The 19,193-nt window shown below is 38.4% G+C and overlaps 1 protein-coding gene across 2 annotated transcripts in view; it reads right to left on the bottom strand.

Annotated features, from left to right (window-relative positions):
- Positions 1-19,193, bottom strand: part of LOC100375209 (uncharacterized) — a 40,235-nt gene that overhangs the window by 20,260 nt on the left and 782 nt on the right. For both annotated transcript variants that reach the window (XM_085507926.1, XM_085507927.1), the window contains exons 2-14: positions 13,904-14,189; positions 11,577-11,987; positions 10,812-10,925; positions 6,878-6,994; positions 6,234-6,347; positions 5,861-5,971; positions 4,997-5,314; positions 4,193-4,294; positions 3,486-3,598; positions 1,741-1,796; positions 1,291-1,460; positions 804-1,133; positions 115-339 (exon numbers count right to left, since the gene is read on the bottom strand). In XM_085507926.1, the coding sequence (XP_085364052.1) occupies positions 115-339; positions 804-1,133; positions 1,291-1,460; positions 1,741-1,796; positions 3,486-3,598; positions 4,193-4,294; positions 4,997-5,314; positions 5,861-5,971; positions 6,234-6,347; positions 6,878-6,994; positions 10,812-10,925; positions 11,577-11,987; positions 13,904-14,189 (2,467 nt within the window). The remainder of the gene's footprint in view (positions 1-114; positions 340-803; positions 1,134-1,290; positions 1,461-1,740; positions 1,797-3,485; positions 3,599-4,192; positions 4,295-4,996; positions 5,315-5,860; positions 5,972-6,233; positions 6,348-6,877; positions 6,995-10,811; positions 10,926-11,576; positions 11,988-13,903; positions 14,190-19,193) is intronic.

Genomic DNA, 19,193 nt, shown 5'->3' with positions numbered 1-19,193 from the left:
CCAAACAGACAATGTGTTTACACCCTTCTATGCCACTTTGTCTACACGTTATTGCCCCTTGCTAGAAGGTTCTAATTATAGAAAACATATATGAAACAGTACTAGAGTTCTTACGCTCAAGGTGATTGTCAAACACTACTTCATTTACAGAAGATCCGTAATAGGTTTTCCCTATAACCTGCAGATCCGGGTTAGACCAATACACAACATCGTCATGATAAGCAACTGCTGTCAGCACCGAGGAATTAGTGAAAACAACCTGCTCCAGTATCGGTACCGCAGTATTCAGGTGAACAGCGAACACTCCAGATGAGCCTGCAGTCATTGCAATGTTACGACCTGGAAAGTAAGAAAGACTAGTATAGCTCATGTGATGTAAGTTGTGGAAAAAGCATTGAAAAACTGGGAACTGATGACTTGTTTAGCTCATTTAATGTGCGAGATAGATATTGTCAACAACCTTAAAGCGCGGTGGTCGTCGGGCAGCACGTGTTCGAATTTTATGTACATAAACAATGTATTTTACACGCGTTGTATACGTCGCTATGAGTCCCATATTGAACAGGACGCGGCGTGACGACTGCCGCCCTTTAATAATTACGTTATCAGTATTAACAATTGTTTAAACCTCAAGGCTACGAAATAAAACGCTCGAGTTTGGTGGGATTTTAGGAAAAGCTATTGAAAATTTGAACTATTGATGATAATTATTTATTTACCACGTGATATATAGTTACAGAAACAATTAACCCAACATATATTCTTCATTGAAACAAAGTAAACATTAATACGACTTGGCTTACCATCAATATCATAACATACAATACGGAATCCATTCGAACCAGTGTTTAATAAACCGCTATCGTATGTAAGCGATCCAAAATGAAAAGACGTAGTCACGGTGAAAGAGTCAAGCATGCCGATAGCCGGAAATGACAATCCCGTAGAATCATAAAACCAGACGGCGTCGGCCATGTTAAACCATTCGACTTTACATAGTAATTGGTGATTCAGCTCTGTAACAACGGTAATGTTACATATGGGGTCACCCTTGCTTGGTGGTGGTCTTAAAGTTGTGTCAATCGTGACATACTGGCCAGCTGATAGAGAATACAGCTTATCGCAGCCAACGTCTGCAAGGAAAGTGTTTTCTAGCATTAAGTATCACAAAGCTTGTTCATTCAAAGAACACTAATTTTTTTCACAAAAATAATTAAAGCGTAATTGTATATAAAGAACGGAATTCAAATGATTTAGTGATTATTATTGTAAATAGCTTCGTCAACTTACCTAAATCTTTAACTGATATTGAATTTGAGTCAACAACTAATCCCTCGGAAGCGAATGGATCAGACGATGGGTTTGCTATGACGTCATTCAATGTTTGTTGCACATTCGCGGTTTGGATGCTTGAGTTTCCTCCGAACGTAAGATCCGTTTTGCAAATAATACTTCCATTACTAGAATGAATAAATTGTAGTTTTTCAATATTTATAAATTTCGATGGCAGTTGAGTTCAACAAGCCTATCAAAGAGCAAAGTGTGCAACGACGTCATTAGGAACGTTCGAAATGTTATTCAATCGGCCAATATCAGCTTCTCGTTTCAGTTTGAATTGCGAAATTCATAAATATTTGTCAAAAACACGGGAATGATTCTGTTGCGCCGGGAGTATAACCTCACATTAACAAACGGGTCTCACCGATATTTGGTTCAAAAAAAATAATTAAACGAACAAACCTGATTGCTGTCAAAATGACGCCAGTAAGACCAAACGTTGCGAATGTGTTATTCATCTGGAAACAAACATACATGAAACATATATCCGCTGTTAATTGAAAGGCGATGGTCGTCACACCACGCATGCGCGAGGTATATGGCACGGACCAACGAATACAATCCGATACGTCACAATGCTTTAACCATTGGCGATTGTAAGGCATTGAAGAAGTCACCGGCTGTAATTAATGCATGTCGCGCCAAGGTCAAAACTCGTATATTAGATTGCGCAATGAACTGTGGGAAAATCGATGTTTATCAATGCAAATGTCGAACATGCGCGGGGCGACGACAATTGCCATTTGAGTGCAATGTCACCGTGACAGTTTGGACCAATCAAATGAATGTTCAAAATGGAAATTTCACATGCATATTAATGATCACAAGTATTCACTATGTTTCTATGTACTGTTATTGTCTATAATCCAATGGGAATATAATTGAACATTGAAATACACCCCAAACGGCGATACTACCTATATCAAATGTCTGATTAACATATTTTAGAGAAATACAATGAAATATAGAACCACCCCTCTCAAGTTCATTGGCTCTCAAGATACTAAACTTTGAATTTTCACGATACTAAATGTAACCTTAGTTGAAGACAACATTATAATTCCCGATTCCCGAAGTACCGTCAGACGCGAAGTAAATCTATGTGTGCATGGGTAGCCTACCAAGCAAGGGGGAGGGTAGGACAAAATATAAAAAGTCAAAAGACAACCGGCGGGCATGCAACCTTGGAAGAAGTCAGTTTTTAAAGATAGCGGAATGAGTGTGGGTGGATACAGACGAGGGCAGCTAGAAGTACTATTTAAGACGTGGATTTCCAGTTGAAAATATGATTTTTCAGAGAAAATGGACTGAAATAGAAATGGTACGTGTGTGTTTCGCTGAGTAAATACGACCGTGACATAGTTTATCAACTCCCAAAATACCCGCAAAAAATATGAAAATATTACTCTATAGCTAAAGATAATTTGCATGCTGGTTTTTCTTGCTTCGGCAGAATAGTGTGCACATTTTCAGAGCTTGGTACGAGTAGTATAAAACACATGAGAATTTAAAGCGCGGTAGTCGTCGCGCTGCGCATGTGCGACATTTGTGTTGATAAACATTGATTTTCCCACAATCCAATGCGCTCTTCAAATGGAAATCACAAGAATGAGGTTTGATCTGGGCGCGACTTGCACTGATTACCGTCGGTGACTCCTTCGATACATTCCAATAACATGAAAATTGCTTAATTAAAGCTTGGAAACGTCTCAGTTCGTACTCGTTGATCTGCGCAACAGTCAAAGTCGCCATCTTTGTTTATATGAGACCCATATATCTCGCACATGCGCAGCGCGACGACTACCGCGCTTTAAAGCGGTATTTTAAAGAGTATTTTTAATGTTTTTAAGGAACCATGATTCTAGATAACCGTATAACCACAGTGATGTTTGTTTTCTGATTTTTGATCTGGTTGAACATTGGTCTTACATTTCACACCTTGCAACGTTTTGTTGAACTGCCATATTTCGTAATGTGAAACAAATAGGTCCAAACGGCCGCGTAAACATGGTTTATTATTCATTTTTCAAGTTGACATTTGGGCGTATACTCCCAAAAAACAAATAACTATATCCACCAAACAAATTATGACATCATTTATACGTCACAGGACCGACCCATCATTAGCGTGCCTGCGAGTGACTTACCGCGCGTGATACACTGAATTCCAACTGCTGGTATTCCAATGAATATGGATCTTCGTATACGTCACTGTAAGTATGTGCTGTATCTCTGAGCGTCACATCAAATAATGGTGGCCCTACATGTCATAACATACATATATTATTTTCTATAAACTAAGATAACCATCTACGGCGAGTGACGATCTGTCAAGTGTGAATGCATTTGTCCGCAATATATAAGTGTTAGATATATTTTGTAACTGCCTTAATCATCACATAAAGGCTATTTTGAATAAGTGAATGCTGACAACATCATGCGATGACAGCGATTATGTACCATGGAACCACAGGCATTAAACGGAATAACAAGAGTATTTGACTTGAATAATTTGGAATGTTAACACTTTTGCGGACAGGGGCTAGAATTCATTGTGCTTATATAAGTGGATGTACAGTTTGGTTTTTGCTGTGTGTTTACAATGTAAAAATCACGTGAGCTGTCCACAGGCCCTTAAAAAATATAAATAAATTTCGGTTATTTGTGTAATTCTGCAACCGACTTGTCAGTTTCGTGCACACATGTTAATTTTCGATACCGAAATAGAAGCAAATACGGGTTACACACCAACAAAACACAAAAATTGTGTCGACTGCATGCTAAGTGGTAACCTCACTAACACGTGCGACGTGAATAGATAGATGCATGTGCTTTACTGAGCCCACCAACTTACCTGCTTGGCATCTTTCACCAGTATATCCAGCGTCACAAAGACAAGATCCAGCGGATGAGCACACACCACCATAACACGGCGAAACAGGGTAACATGGTATTTCTGAAAATAAAGATACAGTAGTATGAAGTCAGGTGGTAACCACTTGTTTTTTTTCAAAATACAAATTCGAAAACATGAAGATTTCGAGCCACAATTTTGAGAAATATTAAAACAAAACAATAATAATTGTTTGTCGAATTAGGCAAATGTGTTTGCATTCCCTTTAATTAATAGTACGTACCGGTAACTCAATGCGCATGTATATTCAATTAATAGTACGTACCAATTATTCAATGGTAATGTACTTTGAATTAATAGTACGTACCAGTAATTCAATACGCATATATTTAATATTACGTATAGGTAGCACAAAACATACGAAAATTTAAAGCGGGAGGGTCGTCACCAATATTGGTACGTACCAATAATTAATTGGTAATGTACTTTGAATTAATAGTACGTACCAGTAATTCAATACGCATATATTTAATATTACGTATTGGTAGTGCAAAACACATGAGAATTTAAAATGGGAGGGTCGTCACCTGCGCACGCGCGGGAATTGAGTCCCAAGCGACGATAACAACACGCGCTAAATACGCAAAGGCTCATGGGTAGATGCTTGTTTGTAAACAATGACACACTATGGCCATGTGACGCATCCGCAGGTGACGACTATCCCGCTTCAAGTAAAACATATTCATGCTCTTTATTTACGGTGAGTCATAATCAAATGTACTCCCTTAGGCAACATATTCTCACCTTGGACGTGTAAATGTACAACGCCTGTGTGCTGAAGCGAGTGTTGTATCATCAAAACTAAAACTCCGGCATCTTCCAACAAAACTGGGTTTATGGAGAGTGTGAATTCTGAATTGTCAACATCCCATGCAAATGAATAACGTCCAACACTACCATGTACTAAACGGCCGCCACCAATTATATAGACTGGCACGACACCATCTCTGTGTACAGTTATCATCTGAAGCTGGGGCGTTCTTCCTATGAAGCTCCATCTTATAAAAACTGCACTCCCTTCATCAGCGAATGTGTTGTTATTGCTAATTATGGTTTGTATATCTGCCGTTATGGGGAAAGAAAGCGTACTATAAATATATAATTGGTTGGAAGATAAACTATGATGTATTTACAAGTATAACATACAAGTCACACAGATATCCGAGAATTCACCGATTATCTCTTATTACATTTATGAACAATGACCTTTGAAAGTCGTGAAATCTGAGAGGCAAGAAGCTTCTGTGATCAAAAATTGTGTAAGCGACCATTTTCGCTATCTATGTATAATGACAGATTCCTAAATACATGTTCGTTGATGACGATTGCATGTCAATTGTGGAAGTTTTACCAGTGTTTCTCAAAAACTGGTGTCTCATTGAAAAGAGTATTTGACAGACATTTAAAGGAACCGTGTATAATAGTACATATATAGCCACGTTAGGTATCAATATAAATCTAAAGGTTTTTCCTTCGTTGCGACGATCGGATACATACAATTGATACAGTTGACACAGTGGTTAAATGTACGGACACCCACACGTTGTGAGAAATCAACCAATTATCGAGGCAGGAATCACTGGTGATTAACAAAGGGGTCTTACTCACCGCAATTGACTTCATCGCTTCCATTTCTGCAATCTAGGTAATTGTCACAAACTTTATAACTCTGGAGACACGTGCCATCACAAGAAAACTCGTTAAAGCTGCATTCATTGCCTGAAATTGTTTTGATAGTCCGTTTGAAGGTGTTCAGTCGCGCACTGTCATTCTTTGTTTGATTACGTCAGCAATTTCTCGTTATACTTTCATAATCGAATTACTCAAAATGTTTTGAAATGTGCTACATGTATCGATCATGTGACACTGTTCAAGATGAAAACGTAAACTTATTAATACCAATTTCACGAATAAAACAAATCTTATATAAATGGATGCTTCCTTAAAATAAACAGTAAAATTCAATACTTATGTAACTTACTACAACCAACTTCATCGAAATTATTAGAGCAATCAACGTGTCCATCGCATATGAACTCTGTAGGTATGCATTGTCCGCTTTGTCCACAAGTTCTGTAACCAGTTCCGCAGTAAACTGACGAAAGAAAATTGTAAGGCGGGTATGGGTTAATAGTAGGCATCAATCGTGCTACCAAGTAACTTTTACCAATGTATGTCGCGTCGTCTGACGCTTGTTGTCTGCTTCACAGCCCGTTTTATACCCGATATTTAGGGCATTTCGCAGCACATATAAGTTATTTTTATCGACAGAATTCATTCATAGATCTCAAATTTCATGTACAGACTGTCAAAAGCCACACCTCTGCTCCCCTTTAAACGGTGCGTGACAGTGCGTGTGAAATTATTACTTTATAAGTTTAGGAGACAATGCATCTTTAAATATTATAATTCTGTATATGAACTTAGGCAACTAAATTTATATTTATCTTTAGTTTCGCAAATTATCCTGTGAACAATTCTAGTTTCTCAGTAAAATTAGACAATCTGAGAAATATTACACAGTAATATGCATATATGAATTTTGGTAGGAAGTTATCATTTTTCTCAGAGCCAAAGTTGTTTCAGGAAAAATCGGAATATATCAACGATAACATGAAAACTTACCACATCCATTTTCATCGCTGGAATCACTACAATCACTGGTTGAATCACACACCTTGTAATACTCTATGCACTCTCCATTATAGCACATAAATGGGTTAGTAGGACATCCTGATATATCTAAAATTGACAAATATCATGTATGCGACATGACAACTAATATATTCATATCAATATAGGACATTATACAAATGTTCACAGCAACAGAGGTGGACATACAGTTCTGGCGACCCGAAGAGCACATTGTCAACCAAGGCAAAACCGAGGGGCTTCGAGGGTCTCTAAAACGGTATGTCCACCACTGTTTGGGTGGACATACGCATTATTTTATAATACCGGATAAATCCTAAAACAGAAATTGTGGAAATCTGTTAGGTTGCTTTAGCCTAACCACGGTTACTATAAGAATTCTTCTAGTAACCGTGGCCTAACGAAGCATTATTTTTTTAAACACATCCGGCACCACCCTGCGCGCAGCTATAGTATACGCCACACTGTGTCCCAGTTCGCATTAAAAACTAAAACGAACTTCACACGGATCTGCACACTGCTTGAGTATAGGCTTATGTCAACACCGTTTTCTTTCAAAAAATACGCTTGCCACATTTACGCGACAGCAGTCTATCGGATCAAAACTACTGCTCCTCCCACCGATTAACAAGAGATTATCTCCAATGCGTTTACACGGTCGGGCACAATGGTTGCCGAGATCCGTCCGAGTTCAATCCAGTTCGTTCAAAGCCGAAAGGAACAACCCACACATTACTTAGTAAGAAAACAAGATGGTTTTGTTGTCGTGCTTGTGTTGTTGTTCCTTTACATGACACGATGCATGTCAGAGTATTATCCTGTTGAGCTGAGAGAGAAAGGAAACAGTCATGAATCTGAGACAATGCACTGGTGTCATGATTTAGGTATCTCGAATAAACAGGTACACGTCAGCTAAAGTACGTTAAATAAATGTGTTACAGCCTATTCACATAAGTTAAGTACTACAAATTTACCATCTTCAAATGTGTAATAATTGTAAGCCTAAACCTAGTAGAGACACGTCACCGTACCATGACCGCTTCCACAATTTTTATCTTCTGTGTCTTCAAAGTTTCTTCAAATTGGAACTGTTCAATCGTCCTGTCCAAGTTTTTTTTTCGCAGAATATCGTAAACAATTTTTTAATCAATCGATCGCAGGAGTTTTTTCAGTCTGCCAAATAGATATTAGGGCGCGTACCTCAAGCCAGAAATTACGAACGACTGGTGTTGCCATAATTAAAATGAAAGGTTACTTGAAGAAGACGATTGAGGGCATGATTTCGGCTCGAATGCGTTTACACGGTCGGAGCAATGTCGGGTCGTAATCCTAACCACGGTTCTTTTTTAGTAACCGTGTCCTATCAGAGCTCAACTCCGAGGATTTATTGGAGCCGAACTAGAGCCGCGCCGGCCATTTTTGCTCCGATTAAATGCTGTCGTGTAAACGTAAATATACAAAACGCACAAATACGTAACTAGTGTTTGAAATTTTTCAAAATACTTTACCAGACAACAAGGCAGGTAACTTTAAAAACGTGGTTGCCCTGCTATAAACTTACCAGCCCTATTTATGTTTTCAATATTTTCAATCGTTTCACTATATTCCATTCAATCATTGTCACTGCAGTGACTTTCATCCAAGTAAGAAAAAAAAATGATTCCTAAGCCAGCGCTGAAAAGGCCGGGTACTGGAACTCTCACATATTGTGAGAATTCAGTGAAATCACACACGGTGTGAGAGTTCAAATCATGCGTAGTGTAGAAGTTCGCTAAATAACTCATCGTTCATGAATTGTTGTTTAGGCTACACCGATTTAATTTTATGGATGACATCCGCGCGCGCATTAGTTTTCGCCTGTTCTCAAAAAAAAAAAAAAAAAAAAATCTCCGACGACGAGTCTCCATAGATCGGTTTTCTGTCCGGAACATGCCGACTCATATTGTCGCAAAGCGCCGACTTATCATAAAACTCGTTTTGGACTACCTCAAAACCAAACTCCGCACAGTTAGATGCGCGTTACGTAAAGCGCAAAGACCTATGGGAAAGAGATTGCCTCAAAACATGCAAATTTTGCCATAAATGATCCAACATGGCGACCACACCACCAAAATACGTGAGCATAAAAGTTCAGAGGTGAAACGGAGGAATTGTTGTAGACTGGTACGCAATTGACGTTGGCCAGGGAGACGTTTACACAGCTATACGAGAGGTCGGTAGCGGCAAGCGAGTTTCGCCCAGGCAACTTTGAGAACATATTGTCCAGAGTGGCTGTCCCGCGTTTCTTCTGCAATGATGAGAGAAATGGGAGAGGAGTGAAGGTGTATGGTGGCCTAAAAGACGGTCAGGCGACAAATCAGTTCGGTTGCTTTGTCCGCATTGAAGTCGACAAAACTGCAACGAAAGCAGCAGAAGCTCCTTGGCCGAAGTCCCCTTACGGGGTGACGTTGGTGTTGGTGTTTTTTCAATATCGAGCCTCTTATAATTTGTTACATAGTTGAAGTAGTTCTAGAGCATTTGTGTCTACACTTAGTCTATCTGAAGTGTCACTTTAAAAGCTGTAGTTTGAATGTCAAAGAAGTTTATTTCCAGGATGCTGTTGACAAACTTATTGTTCATTTTTAATTTTTTTTTTTTTTCAATACAACACAGTAAGTTTATTTTCTTTATTATTGAGTTGATGTGTATGCCTTTGGCAAAGCTAACATCTGCCTTATCCTCTTGCCTTTTCAAAATCAAAGGTGAAGATACCTGTGACAGTAATACAGTACGAAATGTGCACATCAACATGTGCCTCCTACAAATAAAGACTTGTTGTTTTTTTGATACACTGTGGTTAAATTCGTAATAATAGCTTCGTAATCCTGTGGTTTTAGCAGCATTTTTTTTTTTTTTGGCCGATTTTTTTTTCGCCCTCTCGCATTAGTTTTGGGGTCTTCAGAGGATTTCATCCATAAAATTAAATCAGTGTGGCCTTATACTTGTTTTAGATGTGTCAAAACGGTCGCATCAGACCTCTATGTACATAATTTTGACAAGAATCATACATCCGTAGACAGTTTTTGATTTTTGTAAAAGTTATTTAAGTAATATTTTATTTATTTTCTCAAAAAATCTACCCGACCACAGGGCTAGTAACGGTGGGTACAGTAATTTCAAACACTGACCACAGCCCCTCAAATGTGTACTGGCGTAGCAAAATAAACACGGCAGATTCTTTGGAGAGACGAACTGGGCAATCGCAGAAGGAATGTCTCAAAGCGAAACTAAAAATCGATACAAAACCTTAGTTTTCACTCAAAAATTAAACAAGTAGTGAAAGCAAACATGGCAAACTAGTTATTTCATAAATAATGCCGCGTATCGTGTTCCCTAGACAAGTTGTTGGCGTTAATCAGGTAAATTGGGGGGGGGTGTTATCTGGATGGAGGTAGATATACGTATATGTCAGCAGGTAGACACAAAGGGGCTTGTTAACTCACAGCGAAAATCCTAGTGCGAGCCCGAAGTGCGAGAAGGGAGGACACTCCTCAGCCCCGATGACGTCACAGTCGAACTGGCAGCCATCACGATGGTACACCAACTTTTGCGGCGGCCTTACAAAACGCCGACTATTTCAGCAAATCAGCTTCAAGTCAACGCCTGTGATGATACTTTACTAGTATTCAGTTTGTGAGAGATTTGTTCAAAGCCAAACTGTGTATAGCAGCCTAAAATTCTGATAACTTTAGCTGGACGTCATCGGGGTTGACTCGGAATGTCCTTCTCGCACTTCCCGCTTGCGCTATGTGAATTCACAGTCACTTGAAATGCTCCTGTGGGTGGACACAGGATTCTGTCTAATATATGTAATACGTGGATTTGATTGATTGTCATGGTCACAGGGAATAATAATAACATATATTACCTGTTTCACAATCGTACCCCGTGAATCCATAGGGGCACTGACATCTATAATAACCGTAATCTTCTAAACATGTCCCATTATTCTGGCATGGATTTGGAACGCACATATTAATATCTATGAAAAACAATATATACATGTATGTGGAAATCATAGAATATATTGCAGTTAAACATTTTTCTGTTTTGTGTAATTGTTGCCATAATACGTAAATAAGTTACAGCGTGCCGTAATTTTGGGGTATTTTACGGGGTATTTTCATCCTACCATATTAGGAAATGCGAATTCCAAATATGGAATGATAACGTGCGTAAGCGTCATCTAATAATAAAAACAAACATGGCTGCCACCAGAGTTTGACCGGACTCGATACTAAGAAGTTTGCTGTTTCTGTTCTAAACTTTTTAGATTTCGGCATTCCCATGATGTAGGTAGGAAAAGATGTATAATAATAAGGTTATTACGAAGATACCTCAAAGTATGCACGAAGACAGTACGCTATCGCATCGACCTCCGCTGCGCGTCGGTCTATACTGCCGCTGTACTGTCTTCGTGCATACTTTGAGGTATCTTCGTAATAATCTTATATGATTAAATAGTGACTGTATATATTTGTGATGTACATGTATATGCCGAACACATTAAAAATATGAACTGTGTCATTGCTGAAATATTAAGTAAAGATCGTGTCTTCTGTTTCCCATTGAAAGCCTTTGAGAAAGACGACTGACTTGAAGTGATTTTGATCAATAATAAGGAGTTGCTTACCTTTATTTCTGTCATCGCTCTGTGTTGGTCGTACGTTTGATTGCTTTGTCACTAAAGTTGGTTTGACCAACGGTGTAGTCTCCCCTACTATGCCCCTTGTCACTGACGCATGCACTTCTGTTTGTTCAAGTGTTGGAACAACCGTACTGGTGTCATCAAGCGAAACGAGAGAATCTGTCGCTGGTGGCGGTGTCGTTTGCATCAACTGGTCCGTTATCTTTGCACTACTTGACAAATGTTGTGTTGTTAGTGCATTATTCTCATCTACAGGAAGACTTGCAGTGATTGGTCGACCTTTAGTGCTGTAAATTGGCGCTTCACTTTCTGGAATGGAAGTTGGTTCTTCCTGTCCACTGACTTCTTCGATGAGCTCTACACTGGCGCCTGTCGACTCAGATCCGTCTCGAAATTCTATAAATAAATTTAAGAATAGGTTATTTTTTCACTGGCTAAAATCAACAACGTTGCCATATTTTGTATTTTCAGAAATGTCAACTTCAAGCAAAAAAATACATAATAATACCTAGGTATTGGCTAATTTACAGTAGGGACGGTGGTTCTTGTGAATGGGTGAAGGTAGCCGGATTTTCAGGACATAGATTTTGATCCTAAAGAACACAGTGATAACCTTGAGTATTTTCGAAGACTTACTGTTTTAGTAACAGGGCGAATGTGCACTACTAAGTTTCTTTATTTCATCTAACAAACATGGCAAAACGTATTTTGAAAATATATTATTATATTAATTAATAACTCGTCTTATACTGCTAAGCGTGGTTGTTGCTTGTCCTTGCTGGCATGCATGCTTGTTTGTTTGTTTGCGTCGTTATTTACTTATTACAAACCTCTCGGTTGATTTCAATTATGTGTAGCCGAGTTAGACATCAACACGCATTCAATTTTCGCACAGCCTTTTTTATTTTTAGTGAAATTGGATAAGGCCCATGTCTAATTATGAATTACACGCGTGAATTAAACGCCAGCGATTTTCCAAATTAAATCTGAGTTGCATTCGACACACCGCAAGAAAAAAATGGGAGATATTCAGAACAAACTGTGTTCAACCATAAATACATTCTAACGATAACAAAAACAGAAAGGTAATTAGTGGTGTGACTGCATTTAAAGGGGGAGTCATATTGCGCATGCGTCAGATGGCCATAGCGTCTACCCTTGAGACATTGACGCTGCAGGTCGGCGTTCTTTCAACACCGATCTGACGCATATCGTGCAAGGTGTGTCGGGAGTTTGTTCGAAATTTCGAATGTTTAGAAGTGAATCGTCGGCCGGCACGTATTTTACGGGTATATCAAATCGTTTCAGGGGCATGTTTACTAAAAAACGATAAATAAAACTTAGAAATATTGTAAGGACATACTGGCCCCAAAATTGGACAAATTTGCAATAAGTTTACGCTGCTAATGTCTGGTTCGGAAGACGTTCTACGTGTGATTTACTTGCGCTCAAGGATGTTCTATTTTCGAACGAGTTGAAACCGGAAATAACGCAACTACTTCCGAACTTCAAACACAAATGTTATTATCGTTGTTATGTGTTAGTTTCTGTTGTTTCAAAAATTGAATTATGTATGACAATAATATTCCACTAAATAAACAAGATTTCACAAAAATATGTGATTAAAAGGCAACCCAAATTGTAAAAAGCAATATCAAGTTCCGCGTATAAACACTGTTGTAAAGAGGCGGCGGAGCGGAATTTTAGCCAAAATCGGCTAGGAAGGCGTCATATGACACAGGTTTGTGCTGGGACAGCGCTTCCGGTGACGACACAACGCCCATGAGACTTTCCGTTTTTAACATGCGTTGTTATCGTCGCTTGGGACTTAATTCCCGCGCGTGCGCAGGTGATGACCCTTCCGCTTTAATCATTCGAGAATCACGACACTTGCCTCAAAACTGCCTCAAAGATTTGTAAACGGAATTCGACAGCAAAGTTGACCTTAACATTTTAATAGTTTGCTGTCGACTTAATGATTGGTAAACAATCGTAAATCTGAATGATTGAGAGCTCACTCGAAGTAAGGAAATGGGGTAGTACACAAATTACGTCACTAATCATTACATTCCATGATTAATTATTCATGATGACAATGTTGATTGGATAAACAACTTGAAGTAAGTAAACTAAAACAAAACTAGAGACAGATATTTATAACAGTTATGGCGTTGAAAATAATTTAGCTAGGGCTTAGTTTAGAAAATAATTATTTTGAAATTCAAGATAAATCACTGACGGAAAAGCCTCTGTGAAATAACATTGTCAACTCTTGTAATCATGACAATAGGATGACGATATGGAAGACTTACTGATCATATACACTGCAATCCCGCACATCAAAGCGAAAGTGACTAGTACAACAGAGGCACCAAATATCCAAGTATTTGGAAACCGACAGCGGGATTTCTTTCTACTCGATGGTAATTGGCCCTCTTTCGCGTGTAAGACCTGCGAAAATTTTCGTGTCTTGATGTCCCCGTCTGGTGTAGCGTACTGGTAAATAGGGTCAGTTGAGCTTGCAGACCGTCCGCTACCCGATGAAAGATCAGAGTCTTGGGAAATCGTATCGTAAGCTGCGTTGTCCATTGAATTATCCTGTAACAAAATTAGGTAAAAACGTAAAATATACCTTGCTAACTTCAATGAATGAAAAATCTAATAGTGCTCTCTCTCTCTATCAGTCAGGTAGTCCCTTGAGGCGCTTGTCGCACTTCTACCACGAGGTAACCATCCAGTTGCGGATCTAGGGGGTGGGTTCTTGGGGTTCCCCCCCCCCGTTGAAAAAATGATTCAATTTGTTTTTGTATAATATAAAAAAATCAGTAACTTCGTCTGGCGATTTTAAAGCTACACAATGTATATTGTATTGTAAATACTGCGTTCAGACACAGACATAGGTATAACTATGTATCGAGATTTATTCTGTGTCCATGTATTGCACAATGTATATTGTATTGTAAATACTGCGTTCAGACACAGACATATGTATAACTATGTATCGAGATTTATTCTGTGTCCATGTATTGCACAATGTATATTGTAGTGTAAATACTGCGTTCAGACACAGACATAGGTATAACTATGTATCGAGATTTATTCTGTGTCCATGTATTGCACAATGTATATCGTATTGTAAATACTGCGTTCAGACACAGACATATGTATAACTATGTATCGAGATTTATTCTGTGTCCATGTATTGCACAATGTATATTGTATTGTAAATACTGCGTTCAGACACAGACATAGGTATAACTATGTATCGAGATTTATTCTGTGTCCATGTATTGCACAATGCATATCGTATTGTAAATACTGCGTTCAGACACAGACATATGTATAACTATGTATCGAGATTTATTCTGTGTCCATGTATTGCACAATGTATATTGTACTGTAAGTACTGAATATAGACACAGGCATAGGTACAGCTAAGTAACGAGTTATATTCTGTGCTCTTGTGTTGCACAATGTATATCTTATCGTAAGTACTGTGTTACACAATCTATATCGTATTGTTATTATTGCGTTCAGACATATGCATAGATATAACTATGTAACGAGATATACTCTGTGTTACCCAATGTATATCGTATATTAGGTGTAAATATGTAACGAAATAAATTCTGTGTCTATATGTTACTCAGCGTATATCGTATTGTAAGTACTGCGTGCGGACACGGGCATTGGCATAATTATGTGTCGAAATATATTTTGGTTCCCTTGTGTTGCATTAAGTACTGTGTTACACAATGTATATCGTATTATAAGCACTGCGTTTAGACATAGGCTTGGGTATAATTATGTAAGGAGCTAACTCTGTGTTCCTCTGTTAGGAGGAACTATTGTAAATGTTGTATCGACGCATGGAGCCCGAAACGGCCACTAGTGGCGCTGTATACAATCGGAAGCCTATTTAGGCTTCAGGCTTGCCAACGCTCACGCCGGCATCAGTATAAAAAGCAGAACAATTTGGTGACCAGTTTAGTATGATTGAAAGCGTGTACAGTCTTTCAATAAACAATAGACATAGTTGGGGTTAAGACCGAGTATGCATGATTCCGGCGTTTTATAATAAATGCTTTCTATTAATTATTGTACTTTCAAATAATATTCATGAGATGTGTCATAACCTCGTTAAAGTTATTAGCAGTGCACACGGCATACTTCGGTCCCATTTTCCGTATTCCACAACGCATGCGTCACAGTAAGGTCAATTGCAATTTACGTTTTATGCAGGTAACGTTCAACGCCATCAACGAGGTTTGTCAAACAAACATTGATGTTGCTGAACGCCATACGTTGTAATATGCAATTACAATTCTGGTTCCCCCATAACTCTGGGTATTAATTTACATTTATTTAGATAAATATTGAATGCAATTGCTGTTGAATAAAACCGTGGTAACATAAAACGCCCGCCTTAGAAATGGCAAAATATAATAACATAATATAATTTTTAACTTAACAAGTACAGTTGTTATTTTTGTATTGTCAAGTATGCAAACAATTCTGCAAAGTTGTTTCAAACAAGATATCTTTTTTGTGAGTAGGGAAGTAAAATCAGTGAACAGGTGACGAATTGACGGGGACTTTTGTGTGAAGTCATCGAACCATACACGTTCCTTTTATAGTACACCGTACCTAGCACTACAGTCACCGACAACGTGTCCTATGTCTTGACTTAGATTTTTACATGTCAATGCCAGACAATCGGTTAGGGCGGAGTTTGGTGAAATTGTCGTTGCCAGTGGTTGTAATTAGATTCGAGTTTATTAAAAAACTTTTACGAACTGAACTGGATATCAATACTGAGAAAACGTAAACAAAACAATGTGATTGAGAAAACCTTGTACGCCTCGGACAATAAAGGTGTCACGGTGCCATTATACCATATTTAACTGAGTTAGCGGTCCTGCAAAATGTCGACGGTTGATGTCGTATATGATAGCCAAATATGTCCTAATTCACTGATTGCAAGTCGACATGGCAGTATTTACGTCAGGTGGCATTTTTATGTGAGTGAGAGTGTGTTGTGGTAATTTTATTGAAAAAAAAAAACACCTCCCAAAAAAACAAGAAACTGTATGCGAGGCAAGAGTAGCCAAGTGTGTCCAAGTGTAACGCCCATTTTTGAACGAGTAACTATTTGAAAAGTGTCTCCCTGGAGACAATAATTATACACAAAAATAGTGTCGTATAGATTTCATAACATGCTTTGCTAACTGTAATGAGTTATTTTAGTACACACTTCATAGATGCTAATTTATGTGAGGATAGCGAGCTCATGACAATGACTAACAGCGATTTATAGAAAGTTAGAGGTCGCCATTAGATTAAGAGCTCGATACTATATTGTCTGGGCTGTCCATAGTTGACATGTTCCGTTCTTTCTCTCTATGCTAATATGTAGTACATTCCTGTAGGCGATGTGTAACCACCCAAGCCAAAGAGCGTACACACAATGAACAATAATGCCTGAAACATTATTACAGTTGACCTGAATAACTTGAAGGTTGTCACACGCTGAAGGCAATTAGAGGTGACCTTTTTAAAAAATCGTGTAAGGTGGAGGGTATTGTGGAACATTTAAAAAATATATAATAAACAATTCCAGGCTACAGTAACCATGTGTGTAAACTAAATCAACTTGTGGCACGCCATAGTGAAGTGAAGAAAAAAAAACTTATTAGTACTTTAAAATGGTCATACAGTAGCTGTGTATGTATACTGTAAAATACTTATTTTTGCTTGGAATTCATTTTCGCTATTTTCGCTGAAAGAATGATTCAGTGAAAATAAAATCCAGCAAATATACTTTTTTTCCTATATTTTACATTCAACTCGTCAGAAATCAGTGAAAATTAATTCCATACAAAATACCCAAAAAGTCTTTTCAGCAAAAATTAATTCTAGCTAAAATAAAGTATTTTACAGTAGGTGCATACTATCGCCCCACTCACCCACACATACAACGAGCGGCGTGTTCACACAACGTCATTGAAAGATACAGTCAAGCTATAAGCATACGAGTCTGCAGTGAAACCGGACTTTCGCATCATTTGATAAACTACATAGAACTTTTATATTTACATTTGTTTTGAGATTTCGCGGTCACAGGACTTTCGCGTTCACCCCTCATTTACGCAATTTATATTTATTTTTCAAGTATTTTTCATCGGTATCTCAACAGGCTGCAAGTAAGTCTAGTGAACGGTGCGAGAATGTTCGTTGCTGCGAGAATCGTGCCCGAGTAGCTTACGAGTTTGTTAGAATATAATAATAGGCACGTTGTTTCGAAGCTGAGAACAACTCAAGTATTAAATACAAGTGCACAATGCAGAAAAATCCTAAAACAGTTGACAGACTTACAAACTTTATATTTGTGATTACTGTAAGAGAGTTATTATTTTATAGAAGTTTTGAATAAGTCAAGCGACAGACTGAATAGGTGATTTTCCGAACAATTGCGAGATCTCGCGAGATGCATGAAAGACGCGCGTCGAACGTCTGCCGCAAAAATCGAACGATTTGATTTTGAACTAGAATTTCTTTATTTCGCAGCTTACATTGACCGGCCGATCTTCGACAGAGGAAAATTGCTTCCGAATACCCTCACTTAATCGAAATTGACTATCATCAAATGTGGACAGCACATTATTAAGCATGGAAATGTCCCCGAAATACTTTCGCGTTTGTCGAATCCCACGCGATGTTTGACGCGACTACGACGCTATGACCTTTGTTTGTCCTGTTTTTACGTTCGATTTCACGCATAACGCGTGATTCTCGCAGTGTACGGAAAATGGTCAATACAAATGAACTTATTTATATGTGCAGGTTTATTACAAACTCTCCGTTTCGCATTGTTTTAGCTGCTGTAATATTTTGTGATACTCGATCCACATCACGCGATATCTTTCGAACCCCAAGTTAATAAAGTGACAAGAATATATTGAGTGCAAATCCACAGAGTCGAAATAGTTTTTCCGCAACTTTGCTTTGGGCTCATAAATTTATAGTAACGCACCCACACGAACGTAATCCATAGTAATCAACAAGGATTGGGGCAGCGGAATGACGTTTTGTTTACGGAGTATGCTAGTTATTATGTGCGCATTCATTATTATTAACATACAGATTCAAATTTACTTCGTACATTGCAAGTGGTCCGAGAATATTTAACATTTGCTAGTTTAATCTCTATTTTGAGACAGTATTTCTGCAAAGTGAGTGTCCTTCCCGAAAGAAACACGCTGTCCCTAGCTGTCACGTATATAGACTCTCTATTTATTCTTATCTTTCACTCTCCGTGGTCAGTTTCCTGAGTATTTTGCTGTTGTAGTTCTACAAATGACAAAAATTAAGTTTGCGGCTAGTACCATAAATGGTAACGCTACGCGATCGAAAAAAATATTAACACTGCTTCTCGCTATATTAAAGAGCGTTAGTCGTTGCGCCACGCATGCGCGAGATATATGGATCTCATATATACAAAGATGGCGACTTTGGCTGTTGCGCAGATCAACAAGTACACACTTAGACGTTCGTAAGCCTCAATTAAATATGTCTTAGGTGGTTGGAAGGTATCGAAAGAGT

This window comes from Saccoglossus kowalevskii, chromosome 14 (genome assembly GCF_978046115.1).
Source record: "Saccoglossus kowalevskii chromosome 14, keSacKowa6.1, whole genome shotgun sequence".
Lineage (NCBI taxonomy): Eukaryota > Metazoa > Hemichordata > Enteropneusta > Harrimaniidae > Saccoglossus > Saccoglossus kowalevskii.
The sequence above is the reverse complement of the archived record's forward strand: the minus strand, read 5'-3'. Positions and strand labels throughout refer to the sequence as shown.